The 15,045-nt window shown below is 39.3% G+C and overlaps 1 protein-coding gene across 2 annotated transcripts in view; it reads right to left on the reverse strand.

Moving 5' to 3' along the window:
• LOC126424809 (signal recognition particle receptor subunit alpha homolog) overlaps positions 1-15,045 on the reverse strand; it is a 70,729-nt gene that overhangs the window by 41,651 nt on the left and 14,033 nt on the right. Inside the window, exons 3-5 of one of the 2 annotated variants that reach the window (XM_050087599.1) lie at positions 13,285-13,459; positions 5,186-5,239; positions 1,470-1,620 (exon numbers count right to left, since the gene is read on the reverse strand). In XM_050087599.1, coding sequence (XP_049943556.1) covers positions 1,470-1,620; positions 5,186-5,239; positions 13,285-13,459 — 380 coding nt within the window. The remainder of the gene's footprint in view (positions 1-1,469; positions 1,621-5,185; positions 5,240-13,284; positions 13,460-15,045) is intronic. The other variant, XM_050087600.1, reaches the window with a different exon arrangement.

Raw genomic sequence — 15,045 nt, forward strand, 5'->3', positions numbered from 1 at the left:
TGAGCCCCTGTGACTCTTTTTGAGGGGGGGGGGGGGGGGGGGGGGATACCTCAAAGCAGAGGTTTACAAAGTTTGGCCAAGCTCTTAAGATGGCAATTACAGATGTCATCACTGGAATAACACAAGATATGCTGAGAAGAGTTTTCGAAATCTCATTTTTTGCAACTTAATATGTGCATCGCTCGCAAAGGATGATATAATGTTTACAAGTAAGCTGTCAAATAAGGGAATCCACTCTGCTCCACCTCAAACCTGGTAAGTGGCAGTGAACATTTCGTCCCTAACAAAAGTTGTTTCCCAAGACATGATCTATCACTCCTAGACATTTGTCGAAAACAGTTTAAACACTCCATGTATTAAGTGTTTGAAAATTGTGCTAGCTGTCAAATAATCACTACTCACAAAATTTTTGTGTTACATTTGTAACTGACATTATTTGATTAGTGAAATATTTAAAAATTCAAAAGTAATTAAATATTCCTCTATTTTCAATAAAAAAAGGTTTGTACTATTACCAATTGAGTCAAATATAAAACTTGTTACAGTAGACAGTAAAAACACAAAATCTAGTGCAAACTGATTAATATCCAATAAAAAGGTGTATGAAAATGTGCTTAGCTACAGTCACTCCAAGATTCATCACTATTATCCTTGTGCTCTGGCACTATACAATTTTTGTTAAGCAATAGTAAGTGTAATGAATCAGTTCAGAGATGTGTGTGAGAAGAGAGACATATGTGATTGAAGTGAGTGATAGAGCAGCGATCTTGTGTAAATTAACTGATGGAAAACGTAATAAATGATAAATGAAGAAACAAGGTCACCTGGAACAATTTATTTAAATACATACAGCAAATATGGGAACATTTTTTTGCCATAGGAATCCTCCTATTAGAGGGAATGTAAGAAGATCCCTGACAGTTGCAGTGCTCTGGGTGTGGCAGCTACATGTGCCTACATTAACCGATCACATAATGCAGTTTTGTAAACTTCTCCACGATAATGCTCAGTGCAAGCTGTTAGGGATCGTCTTACACCAACTCAATTATAGACAACTGAGCTGAACTTGACAAAAAAGAATGGTGAAGAAATCTATATGACCAGTCATAAGTAGAAGCTGAAAATTTAACTTCTCTTAAATTGGAAATCTGAAAAATTGCTGACTTGTCTGTTTCTTTTCAAAGCAATAAATACTGATCAGAAATGTGCCTGTTGAAGTCGCAATACGATGTTAGCCGACTTAATTTGAGACTTATACCTGTAAATTGTATTTAGTAATAAAGAAAAAATTAGAACCTACAGAAAATTGTGAGAATTTTAGATTTATTATTCTTAATAAACTAACTGCTGAGGAAATAGTCATTATTGCAACAACACACTGTGCTGACAAAGCAATAGGCTGGGTATTGCCAGGTATATGTTAACCTCTATTGTACGGAGCAGCGTGCGTCTCTGCAGTTTGTACTCACTGCTTGATCGCTTTGGGACTGCGAGCCATCTTCTGAGCCAGTCGCATTCTGTTCTGGGCTAGGATTTCCTCATTCAAAAAGTCATTCGATTTGGAAGAAGGCGACACAGGAATGACTGGTGCTGGTGGTAGAACTGGAGCTGGAGCTGTTACTGTGGACGAAAAAAAGAAAACCTCCATCACTGGTGGATTGGCAATTGCACTGGATTATTACAACACTGCTAATACTCTGTCTCTCGACCACCTCCCTGACTGCAGTGAAGTGCTTCCACCTCCACTGCTCTCACCAAATGGAAAAAATAGGATGGACATAATGCATAAATACAGCCTTTCCCATAACAACAAATTAAAATACTGAATATTTCAAGATACAGTATACTCTATACGCTCAATCATTTGGGGTAATGGGGGGGGGGGGTGTAAAAGACAAGATGCACAAATAATCAAGGTATTTTCAAATGTGTGTTCTTTATTTGAAAGTTTATTGAAGGTCTGTGCAGAGGTAGAGTAGGCATGTTTAATTGTTAAGATAGTGTATGACGTTTGCTTCTGAGATTAGCTGACTTTTTTTTCACATGCCATTTAGAATTTTTCTTGCAGAAATACTGTTGTACTGGCCCATACAATGTAGAGCATCAACACATCACAGTGTGGTACAGTGACTGAAACGATCATTCATTGTCTTCATTCTCACTTTCATATTCACTGTCCTCTTCATTGTTTTGTTGTGAAGCTGTGGTCATAATTTCGGCATCACTCATGTACTGGAAGCCAGGTTTATGTGTGTCACTCTCTAACCACTCATTCAAGTTTTCTTCAGAGACATCTTCACAACTATTTAAAGTTATTGCCAGATTCATTATTTGTGCAGTTATTTCTTCATTCCTGAAGCTTTGAAAATCACTTTCTTCTATATTCGGAAGGATTTTCCTCTATTACTGAACTAGTGCATGTGGCCTGACTTCCTTCCACCCAACATAAATTCTGCATATGGCACCTAGAATTGTAAACTTCTTCCAGAATGCCACCAAATCATTCCCATCAACTAGCAGTAGACCAGTATGGGAGTGCAGTTTTACCAATGTAATTACACCTTGGTCCATTGGGTGTATAATGGCAGTCATGTTAAGAGGTAAAAACTTAGTTATGGTGAGACTATCATCAGATACAAGAACCCTCTGATTGGGATGTTAAGCGGAGTTATCAGGCAATAGAAAAACCTTCTGTGGCAATCCTTTCTGTTCTAGAAATCACTGAATTTGTGCTACAAAATTTGTGTGGAATCTTTTTTTGGAAGTTTCATTATCCACCTATACTCTTTTAGTTGTAATAGGAGCTCTGTGTTCAAAAAATTCCGGAACTTTGTCCTCAAAATTTTTCTACACTTACCTACTGTGCATGGTCTCCTTCGAAACAGTCTCCTGCAAAATTAATACACCATTCACAATGCTGTTTCTACTTCTGGAAGAACTATGCCTCTTACTGAATTGCATGAAGCGTCATTTGCAAATTTTCTTTTATCTCGTCTAGCGTTGCACATCTTCGTCCTTTTAATGGGGTTTCCAATGTTGGAAATAAAATAAAGTCTGCAGAGGCCAGGTCTGGATAGTGAGGAGGATGAGACAGCATAGTGATTTCGTTTTTTGTCCAATAGTCATGCACTAACAGGGATGAATGTGTGGGTGCGTTATCGTGATGCCATGGAATTTCTCACCACATTTCAGTCCTTTTACATCTCACATTTTCTCACAGGTGTCGCAGCACGTCCCGATGGAACCATCGATTAAAATGTTGTCCCTGTGGTGCGAATTCATGATTAACTAATCCTTCAAAGTCAAAGGCAACTATCACCATGGCTTTGACATCTGACCGGACCTGGCGAGCATTTTTTGGTCTTGGAGACCCTTCTCAATCCACTGTGAAGATTGAAACTTGGTCGCAGCATCATAACTGTAGACCCACGTTTCATCAACGGTTATAATTCTCTTCCAGAACATATTGTTCTCATTTGTGAGATCCAAAAACTCTTCACAGATTGCGAAGTGAAGGTCTTTCTGATCTTGACTCATGAGCTGTGGGACGAACTTGGTGGGAACACAAAACATTCCAAGATGCTGCATCAGGATTTCATGAAATGATCCAACTGTAATGTTACATTCTTCTGGAATCTCTCAGACAATCAGTCTTTGATTGGAATGCACAGTTTTGTTGACATTCTTGATGTGAGCATTATTCGTGGATGTTTTAGGGTGTCCTGAACGAGAGTCATCTAACTTCCTTCTGGCCATTTTTAAACCCCAAGAACAGATTAAGCACTAATCATTGAAGGCATCCAGCATCATTTGGTGTGTCTCTGGGAAAGGTTTTCTTGAGTTTCAAGCAAAATTTAATGCAGACACATTGCCCCTCTAACTTTGCCATCTCAAAATTCACAAGCTGTGAGACACCATTCCTTCAATACTGCACTGAACAATAACTAGCAGACATACAATGAAACTTCCATCAGTTAAACATTAAATGCAGATGTGTGCAGGGATGCCAACCACATTTTGCTGCAACACACCACTGGTGTGAAATTACGTATCTTCCGGAATTTTTCGAACAGACCTTGTAATGCACAGTAAAACCCTTAGCTGCATTGCGCCTCAAAGCTAGTTTTTTTTTAATTTTTATTTTCCAATCACTAGTAATTCCATTTTGTAGTTGCTAGAAGCATTAGCAGTGGACAAAGTTTTAACGCGTTCTTTAGGTGACATATCCAGGACACATGGTCCAACCTCACAGTTTTAAATCTGTCAGTATCTCGCTTCATACATACCTTTTAATGTCAACATGTTTCTTTCATTTATCCTTCATCATTTCTCCTTAACTAGCTTTGTTGGTTATACACCAAGTAACATAAGAAAACAGATTCTTTTTTATTCATGTGGAACAGGGCGCCCAATAGCAATGGAAATGCAGTTTGCTAGAGAATTTTTTGAGGCACCAATAATCTGCAAACAGGATAATTTGCATATGAATAATCAGGAGTACACTGTACCAAACTACAAATCTTTTGCTTCAGAACCTGCTGTTTGCCATGGCTGGTTAGCTAGAGTGTTTGCTACTTAAGAGGAAAGGCTTTGTTGGTTATACACCAAGTAACATAAGAAAACCCCCCAGGGAAGAGAGTAACTTTTTGAAACCATTTACATGGTGATGTGTGTCAGAATTTCTAACTGCCTATCTAAATTTTTAAACAGACACCTCCCTAATATTCTTGTGTGTTTCTGTGTAGTTAAGTGCTTTATTTGTTGATTCAGTGTCCCCTCAATTCAAACTGTTATGGAGATTCTCACATCATCAAATATACCTCCCATATAACCTAAAGAAATCACATATTTACAACACCACCACTTTGCAAGCAGTTAATCATTAAGTAAACAGATTTTTAACATAGCCTCATGCTACTTAAATGCCATCTAACCTTGACCAGATCCAAATGAAGCATGCCCTCCTACCCATAAATTCATGCATGGGTTCTTATAGAAAAAACTCCAAGCAAATTCTGTTAGTCTCTCTCTCTCTCTCTCTCTCTCTCTCTCTCTCTCTCTCACACACACACACACACACACACACACACACACACACACACACACACACACACACACACACACACACACACACACACTGTACGTTAATCTCTATTACTTCTACTGTTAGTTGCAAATTACTCACTGTTATTAGGGCCTTCACCATTTACCATTCCAGCACCTTTCTTCTTTGCTTTCCCTGAAAGTAGTGATGTATCATTAGATATGTGTCAGTCGTATCAAATGACATTGGAGTAAAGATTTCCAATAACAGCTTGCTGCAAACAGGACAATTTATACAGTATGCACAGAGCATTCTTTGGACATATGCTGCTCAGCTGCTAAAACAGAATAGATCTTTCTGACTGTCAGGTAGACAACATGATACATAAATAGACAAATAAGAAATGAAGAATGTACAAGTAGATTTTTATTATTTTATTTTATTTTGGATGGGAATCCCCAAGTCACAATAAGCATCTCTATAATTTTGTGATGTACCATCTGTAAGACTGGATTTGCGACATTATACTGAAGTGGGCTATGTCATGATTATTTCTCGTTCTTGACGGGCGACTTACAAGCCAGTCAAACACAATCAGTATCTGTGGGGAAAAATGACAATCTGGCCATGAAGATCAAGTGGTTCATTCACTGATTATGTTCTCTCTCCCACCATCCCTCCTCCAATCCTTTTTGCTGAAATTTAAATATATGATAATTTTTTAAGCTTGAAAAACTGTCCTAAAATTATGTCACAGTACTCTAATGAACATAGTTATAAAATCTGATGAAGTTGCTCTGTCCACACACTGGTGCTAATGCTAGTGCCAACATTGGACATATTTATGTGACAGTTCCCACAAATTGGAGCCAACATTCAGTTGAACTCAAACAGAGGCAACATAAACATACCTGATGAACAGAACCTGACCTTTGCTTTTGCAGTCTTGAGTGTAAATAATATTGCTTCACTGTTCGTGAGACAATTTGAAAAACTTAAATTTGAAATAAATATGACAACAATGATGAACAAACAAACAAGTTCAGTTTTTAAATGGTAAAGACAGAAACAGACAACACAGGTGCCAATGTGTGGTTGGCGTATTGGTAGTGGCCGAACAACCTTTGATGTTTAGTTGGAATATCAAGCAAAATAGTTGTAACAAGAGTGGTGCCATCATTGGTTCCAATCCTGTTTCATCAATCCACACATTGGATGAACACTGTTGACACCAATGCTGGACATAGTCCCTGAATCATTGACAAAATAATGGAAATCAACTTTAGCATATGCTTTAAGATACAATTTATTCTTTGTATCATTATGTAGACATCACTTTTACTCAATTATAAGACAAAGATCTTTTCCAAACTCATCATTCGAAAATTATGAGGTTGTCCTATATTTGCATATTAAACTCTTGCTGCTAAGTTCAACATTTTTACATCAATTAATAGGTTGAATATGTGTCATCTTTCACTTACTGATGAAGCTTGGGCTATCAAGGTCAAGAGCAGATTTATTTTGAAGGAGTGGGAAGGGTATGTACGGCAAATGATACTTGCACTCCGACAGCTTCAAGACTACCTGATAAGCCGAAGCATCGATCTTGCTTGGACAATCATATGACGTTTGACTCGCACTGTATCTCGCAATGGATATGCGAGAAACTACGAACTAGCCACCTCAATGGTCTATCGCTCTGTTTAAAATCTGACAATTTTGTGAAGCACAGGAGGACATAGAATCTAATACTATAATCTTACAAACTCTTGTTGTATTTGAACAGACTTGTAATAGAAGTCCTTGTACATGCGTGGATACCGTATACAAACATTTATGGATACCATATACAAACATTTATAGTGCTTGTTAGGTGAAGTTAACATTGAAAGGCAAAAATGTTGCCTTTCAAAAAACATTACTCAATTCTGAATGCAAGTCAGCAGTTTATTTGATTATGAGATACTGTAATGATTTACCAAGTGGGTTGCAAATGAGAAATTTGGTTATTGTTCAAGTATTAGAATACCAGATAAAATCATCACCACGTTTTAATCAGCTTTGACACAATATGGTGACATTCAGATGAAATAAGAACAAGAAAGAAAATTAATGCAGAATTAAATGTTTGACAGGGTTCATGTCTGGAGAACATCCTGGCCACTCTAGTCAAGCGATGTCATTATTAAACTGTCTATAATCACCATTATAGACTATAGCAGCAAGAACCATCATAGAGACAGTACCAACAAAAATCACTGGATCACAGGACGAGCAAAAGTTTGAGAATTATACTAATTGTGTCTGTGACCTTTTATACGTACCAGTACATCAAAAAAGTTTTGCATCACCTCAGTTCCGTAACATGTACAGAAAATGGTGTGTGTGTGTGTGAGAGAGAGAGAGAGAGAGAGAGAGAGAGAGAGAGAGAGAGAGAGAGAGAGAGAGAGAGATATCAACATAAACATCACTTCTGCCCTTTTTATTGCTCATTAAAACCACACATTGCATGTTGTACCACCATACAGCGAGGCCTTCAGAGATGGTGGTCCAGACTGCTGTACACACCGGTACCTCTAATACCCTATAGTACGTCCTCTTGCACTGATGCATGCCTGTATTTGTCATGGCATACTATCCGTAAGCTCACAAGGCACTGTTGGTCCAGATTGTATCACTCCTCAATGGTGATTCAGTGTACATACCTCAGCGTTGTTGGTGGGTCATGTCGTCCATAAAAGCCCTTTTCAATCTACCTCAGGCATGTTTGACAGGGTTCATGTCTGGAGAACATCCTGGCCACTCTAGTCAAGCGATGTCATTATCCTGAAGGAAGTCATTCACAAGATGTGCACGATGGGGACACGAGTTGTCATTCATGAAGACAAATGCCTCACTAATAACCTGCCGATATTGTTGCACTATCGGTCAGAGGATGGCATTCACGTATCATGCAGCCATTACGGCGCCTTCCATGGCCAACAGCAGCATACGTCGGCCCCACATAATGCCACTCCAAAATAGCAGGGAATCTCCACCTTGCTGCACTCGTTGGACAGTGTGCCTAAGGCATTCAGCCTGACTGGGTTGCCTCCAACCACGTCTCCGACGTTTGTCTAGTTGAAGGCACATGTGACACTCGTCAGTGAAGAGAAAGTGATGCCAATCCTCAGTGGTCCATTCAACACGTTGTTGGGTTCATCCGTACCGTGCTGCACAGTGTCATGGTTGCAAACATGGACCTCGCCATGGACGTCCGGAGTGAAGTTGTGCATCATGCAGCTTATTGCGCACGGTTTGAGTCTCAACACAACGTCCTGTAGCTGGGTGGAAAGCATTAGTCAACGTGGTGGTGTTGCTGTCAGGGTTCCTCTGAGCCATAATCCATAGGTAGCGGTCATCCACTGCAGTCGTAGCTCTTGGGCGGCCTGAGCAAGGCATGTCGTCAACAGTTCCTGTCTCTCTGTATCTCCTCCATGTCCGAATAACATCACTTTGGTTTACTCCGAGATGCCTGGACACTTGGCTTGTTGAGAGCCCTTCCTGGCACAAAGTAACAATGCGGGCACGATCAAACTTCAGTATTGACTGTCTAGGCATGGTTGAACTATGGACAACACGATCCGTGTACCTCCTTCCTGGTGGAATGACTGGAACTGATTAGCTGTCAGACCCCCTCTGTCTAATAGGCACTGCTCATGCATGGTTGTTTACATCTTTGGGCAGTTTTAGTGACATCTTGGAACAGTCAAAGGGACTGTGTCTGTGACACAATATCCACAGTCAACGTCTGTCTTCAAGAGTTCTGGGAACTGGGGTAATGCAAAACTTTTTTTGATGTATGTGTATTTATTAGTTGATGTTCTTACATATGCCTTGCACCCAAGAAGATACTGAAGTCCGTGTTTCACAGTTGCTCAGCACAGCATTACAGATGGTTTGGAGGAGGAACAGTGGTACCGACTTAGCTGAGAACCGCCATGTGTGCGGGGAGGGAAGGGGAGTAGTGAATAGGCAGAAAATTACAACTTGATGTTAACCATGAGAATCCATACCGCTGCAGTCTGCCTGAATCCATTTGAATTGCTATTAAAACTGGACAAATACACAACAATGGTATACATTTCTGCAGGATACATTGAAAGTCTATATATTGCTGTAACAATGTTATTGACGCTCACTGTGAGGTGTAATGGGAACAAAAGGGGGTGTGTCAGCCACCAGATCTGCACAGCCAATGAGAGAGCAGCAGGCATACAATACATTTGAAAGCAAGAAACATAGTAACAATCTCACACCAATGCAGAAGTGAAATCTGATATTTAATTGACAAAAAACAACTGCGTTCTCAAGTTCCACTATAACCACAACCTCAGACATTGCAATTTATTCAGAAGAAATCATGAAATGTTTGTTAGGACAAAGATTTAAATGTCTTAACTCTGCCATTAGGATGATGGTGACGTTTAAAAACAGTGATACCAGGGACAACAGGATTAGTAAGCATTAAAGGCAGTGAAGTTAAAAATTAATGTAAACCATTTCTTTTTATTTTATTTCTTTTTGTATTATCAAAATGCAGACAATCAATAAATGGCCAAAGTTTAATTAAGTGGAACTTCGATTTTATGTTTTTCACGATTCTACACCACAAATTCGTATCCCCTGCAAAAAAAACCCACAAGAACAACACTAGAAATTCCCTGATTTTACATTTATTCCTAGTAAGGTTTACGTTGATTCTAAGTTCTTACTCAACGTCTCGCTTCACTTCGTCCCATTTTCTTCCTACTGACATTTGATGTGACTGAACATGATATAAGTGGCTCGAAAGGCAGATGGTTTGCCCACGGGCAGTGGCAGAATTAAGGGAATATTTTAGGCTGTTGTGGAGAGAGGAAATGCTGATGTAATCCATGGCAGAAATTCCTCCAGCTGTATTTAAGGAGTCGATTTTATTTTGGCAAGTTTGTATGGGCCTGAAGATGACGTGTTGTTACAACGTTGAAACTAGTTGCCAAAATAAAATCGACACCTTAAATACAGCTGTAGGAATTTCTTCATTTTTAATATAAATTTATACCAGCTGACACCCCACTGTCCTCCATTTCAACTATGGCTGTACGAAGATTAATCCATGATAGGTGTTGCCAACACAACTTGCAACATTTAGCTTCGCCGCACAATTATGTTACAACTACTGCTAGGTTGCAGTGGTAATAGAAAAACAAGGCACTCAACACAAAGTGCTCTGGACCAAGGCAATATGTAATGAAGTGGGCCAGCCACCACCTTTTCTTGTGCCACTTATAACTCAGCCTCATCTTTTTACCTGTATTTCCAATGTCAACCTTTTAAATTCAAACATTGAGTCTCAAAGGACATGCTCGGTCATAATAAAGAAAATGTTGTCCATTTACGGCTAGTGAACTCTTATTGGCTGGCAATTTGTTAAGTCACTCAATAGACAGTTGAGTGACTGCACCACACTACCATATGTAAAACGAGCTCAGCCACTGGATCTGTGAAGAGAGGGAATGGCCCTTTAGTGACAGGAGTGCAATTAGGGGTGAAATTTAGCGAAGTGCTGAAAATATACTTTTCATGCAGATGATGTGCTATGACAGAGATGTCACACGGAAATAGAACAAAGGTTTTGTGATAGCACATTTTATAGAGCTTCATGTTCAAATCTGACATGATACAATTACAACAACTACATACATTACTTATGTATACATTTTGCACCACACACACCACACGCTGTAGATCTTAAAGATTGACAGCAGTGATAGAGGGCATGAAGCAAAACTGTAGTACCTGAGCTTTCTTTCAAATTAACTTTTTGCACAGTCTACAGAAATTCACTGGTGGGGAAGTAAATCATTTTTTCCATGAGTCTGTTTCTCTCATCAAGCCTAAAATAACACTAACTGTGATGAGCATATGAAGTGCGGCTCATGAGAAAAGCATTAAACAATAACAGCAATGGTGACAAGGTATGTCATTAAGCAGCTGTCTGCATTTATGCTTATGGTTTAAAGACTTAGATGCTGTGATGCTTTTGTTTAATTCTACATGATCATCAATTTTTGCTTTTTTTCTGGGTGAGTACTAAGCATGATCTCTCAAAAATGCATATTTCAAATGTATAGTTTGTAGTCACAGCATGTCTGAAAACTGCTCGATTACCTTGTACCCAGATAGAATTTCACTTTTTTGATGAGTTTTTGCTTGCTGTTACACATGTGTAATTTTTAAGAACTGATGAAAATCGTTACCACAAATTATCGTATAAACATTGTATTGTACATTTAATTACTTCACTTAGGCAGGTTTTATACAAAGTATTGGAGAGGATAGCTATTTTTAATCATATATGACAATTACATGAGTTTTTGCTCGTATTTAGGGGGTTTTAACATTTTCCTCAATTTTGTATTTTTTAAGTCTGCATCACACGAAAACGTAAAAAAGGGTTTCATTGGAGTTATAATGCCACCATTTAAGGCAGACATATACTGCCACTAAAACAATTTGTAATTTTCATTAGTCTGAAAATGTTATTTAAAATATTTCTCAAGGAGACTCTTACAAAAGAAAGGGGGGTCGTCTTTTACTGTGGTAAATATCAACACTGTAGGAAAAGAGATTGCTACTTACCATAAAGAAGACACTTCAAGTTGCAGACAGGCACAATTAAAAGACACTTACATAAAGCTTTCAGCTACAGACTTACACACACGCGGAGAGGTGGGAAGCATCACGTGGGACGTCCCTCATTTCACGCCACGATGACAGGTAATTAAAGCCCTAGTGAAGGATGTGGTTCAATTGTTCCAGTCTGGAGTGGTAACTGGATGATGAAGGGGGGACACCTGTGTGGGAGGTTCTTCGTGGTTGTGGTGGTGGGAGGATTAGGAGTGTGAGGGGAAATGGCATGCGAGATCTGTCTGCAGACTAGTTCTGGAGGATAGAGCCCACCTGTGAAGGCCTTGGTGAGACACTCTGCTTACTGAGCAAGGGAGTTCTTGCTACTGCAGATACGCAAGCCCCATGTGGCCAGGCTGCATGGGAGGGATGTTTTGGTGTGAAAGGGATGACAGCTGTCAATATGCAGGTTGTTGGTGGGTTTAACCTGGACAGAGACGTGAACGGAGCCACCAGAGAGGAGGAGGGGGAGGAGGTGGTAAACACTCTGGTAAATATGGTAGTTACCTGGTAGATTTTACAGAGTATATAATGATCCTTTCACTTCTCTCTATCAATTGACAGACTGATGATGACTACTGGTTGGTCAAAGCCAGTTACTTGTGACTGTTGCACCGTGTGTGTGTGTGTGTGTGTGTGTGTGTGTGTGTGTGTGTGTGTGTGTGTTTTATGCAGGAAGGGGGTGGCACTTAGAATGGACTGGGGGAGGGGGGGGGGAGAGTTAGTGGTGGATACATAAAACAGTTGGCTTTGTTCTGTAACATAATGAAAATGTGGCCTATGTTATTATGTGCGCCCACACACACACACACACACACACACACACACACACACACACACACACACACACAAAGAGCAGAACATGGAGAATATTTCTTTTGCGTCTATCTGTTTTTTAGCTGTAAGCTATGGTGACTGATCTGTAGCTTAGGCTGAATTATAGGTTAGTTTGAAAGGTGATAGGTTGTGAGGCGGTGAAGCCAAAAAATGTGAATGTGAAATCTGAGTTGTGGTAATATACTCATCTGTTCAGCATCCTGAGGTCTAGGTTGGAAAGTGACAATTAGGTCGTCAGTTGGCAAAGTGGTATCAAACATTTCAGTTAATCCCACAAAATAACAAAACTATCCCAATCAAGATCTATTCTCATCACAAAATTGTTCAAGTTGGAAAGCTGACCACTTCTGCAGTGTTCTGTGCATCCACCTCCACCAGTTGCTGGCAGCCAAGAAGATTAAGTCTCTTTCCACATATCATCTTATGAGTGACATTGGTGGGTACCTGTTCTCTTCCAACCTGCACTGTTGCCACACTTTAGTGGTGACACAGTCATTCATTGTTGTTCACAGCAATGTTTTGTAAGAACTTACAGTGTGGAATTATCTCCACATCTCTTCCAGTTTACATAAGCAAACTCAATCCCCTCCATGTTAGCCTGCCTCTCTCTCTGCATGAAATACCTTCGTAACATGACATACACTGTAATATGAATTAATATAAAAGGACTCATTAAAAAAATTGCAGACCTGCTTTCTTGTTTTCCTTCTCCTCTCCCTTCCTCTCAATCATGGAGGCAACGGTCTTCTTGGATTTTTGTGATTCCTCAAAAGTTCTCATCTGTTTGGGGAGTTTTGCTTGCTGCTTCCCCCACTGCTCAGCAGCAGCAAGAACTGCTCGGTACGTGTCACTGAAGTCAAAGTCCTGCAAACGTGAAAAGTAATTAAGTAAATTATCTTCTGTGGTACACTAAACAAATTAGATTTATTTCCAGACATAGATCTAACTTTGCAGATATCTGAATAAATTTTTGCATTTACGGTTCAAGTAGACTACATCCACATAAAATACCACTGCTGTCAAGGTAGAATTATTATATAGTTCTCTTTTGAGATAGCTTCTTACATCTATGCAAAATGAAATCCTTGACAGAGGGCAAACTTGTGCCATCATCAGTAAAGGTGGTGACACAGATAAAGAACTCTGCTTGTATTCCGAATATTGTTGTTCAAATCCACATCAAGGCATCTTTCCAGGTTTTCCTAAAACACTTAAATTGAATCATGCTATTATAACTTCAACATGCCACAGCCTATTCCTATCCCATTCTTTCATCAAGTTGGCCAGCATATCAGATAAAATGACACTTATGTGAATTTGACTTACGGCTATTAGTTTTTAAACAGACTAGGACTCAAATGGCAATTTGCCATATTAATTGACATTACTTCACAAAAGGAGCTATTTGGGCACAACTAGTTGGCTGATACAAAACTCTGGTGTGTTGCTTCTTCTATTCTACCTAGACTGTGAGCCTTTTGTTTCCAGTCTCCACCCAACAAAGCAACATGTAGTTTAAAAAGCTTGAGTTTCTTTCATAACTCTAGTGTAGCTGTTTAACAACTGCATATGTATAGAAAGGAGAAGTCACCTCAGGAAACTAAAATTACAAGGAAACAAACTCTGTCCAGTACTTACCAGTAGCTTCAGGAAATGAAATTTCAAGTACTGCTAACAGACATTTAAAAGCAGGAAAAGGTATACTTATATTTTGGAACAGTTAGTTTCTTCCTTAAAGATAATGGAGTTGTAAGTATAGGAAAATTGGGCTAGAAGGATAGGTCACTCAGGTTGTAGAGAACCTACCTACTGCACAGATAAAGGAAGAGAGAGTAAGAGATCAAAGACACCACATTAGAAAACACTATTCCAATGATGACAAGACCGTATGGCGAGGACAATATAAAAATATCCTAGCAACATTAGAAAACACAGGTTAAGATTCAATGGATACATTAAAAGAACAAACCCAAACAGATCACAAAATAAATAGTCTAATTATTTAAGAACAGGAGGAAGGTCAAAATGGGCAATGGATCAGCAAGACCAAAAGTAATCTGAAATTGGCCGAAATTACACTAGAAGACATCCACAACTGCAAAATTTCCAGGTCCAAAAGCCACAAAAGGTGAGCTGACCAAGAGGAAAAAGCCAAAGGAGAATACTTGAACAACATAATCTGACAATGAGAAAGGAAACCCACAGAAAGAGAATGAAAGAAATATGGGCTCAAAGTAAGGCAAAAGACCACCTCTAAGTACTTTCTGTCGTCCTACAGAGACCATTCACAAATCATAGTAGTGATGATGCCACAACACATAAGAGGCTGCTACTCAGGTAGACGACTGTACATGGGACGCACACAAGTTGTTGTTTTTTTTTTTAAAAAAAAAAAGATTAGATGACTCTCAATCCAATTCAGACAACGAAAGCTGTAGGAAACACAGAAG

The sequence above is a fragment of the Schistocerca serialis genome, chromosome 10, assembly GCF_023864345.2.
Source record: "Schistocerca serialis cubense isolate TAMUIC-IGC-003099 chromosome 10, iqSchSeri2.2, whole genome shotgun sequence".
Lineage (NCBI taxonomy): Eukaryota > Metazoa > Arthropoda > Insecta > Orthoptera > Acrididae > Schistocerca > Schistocerca serialis.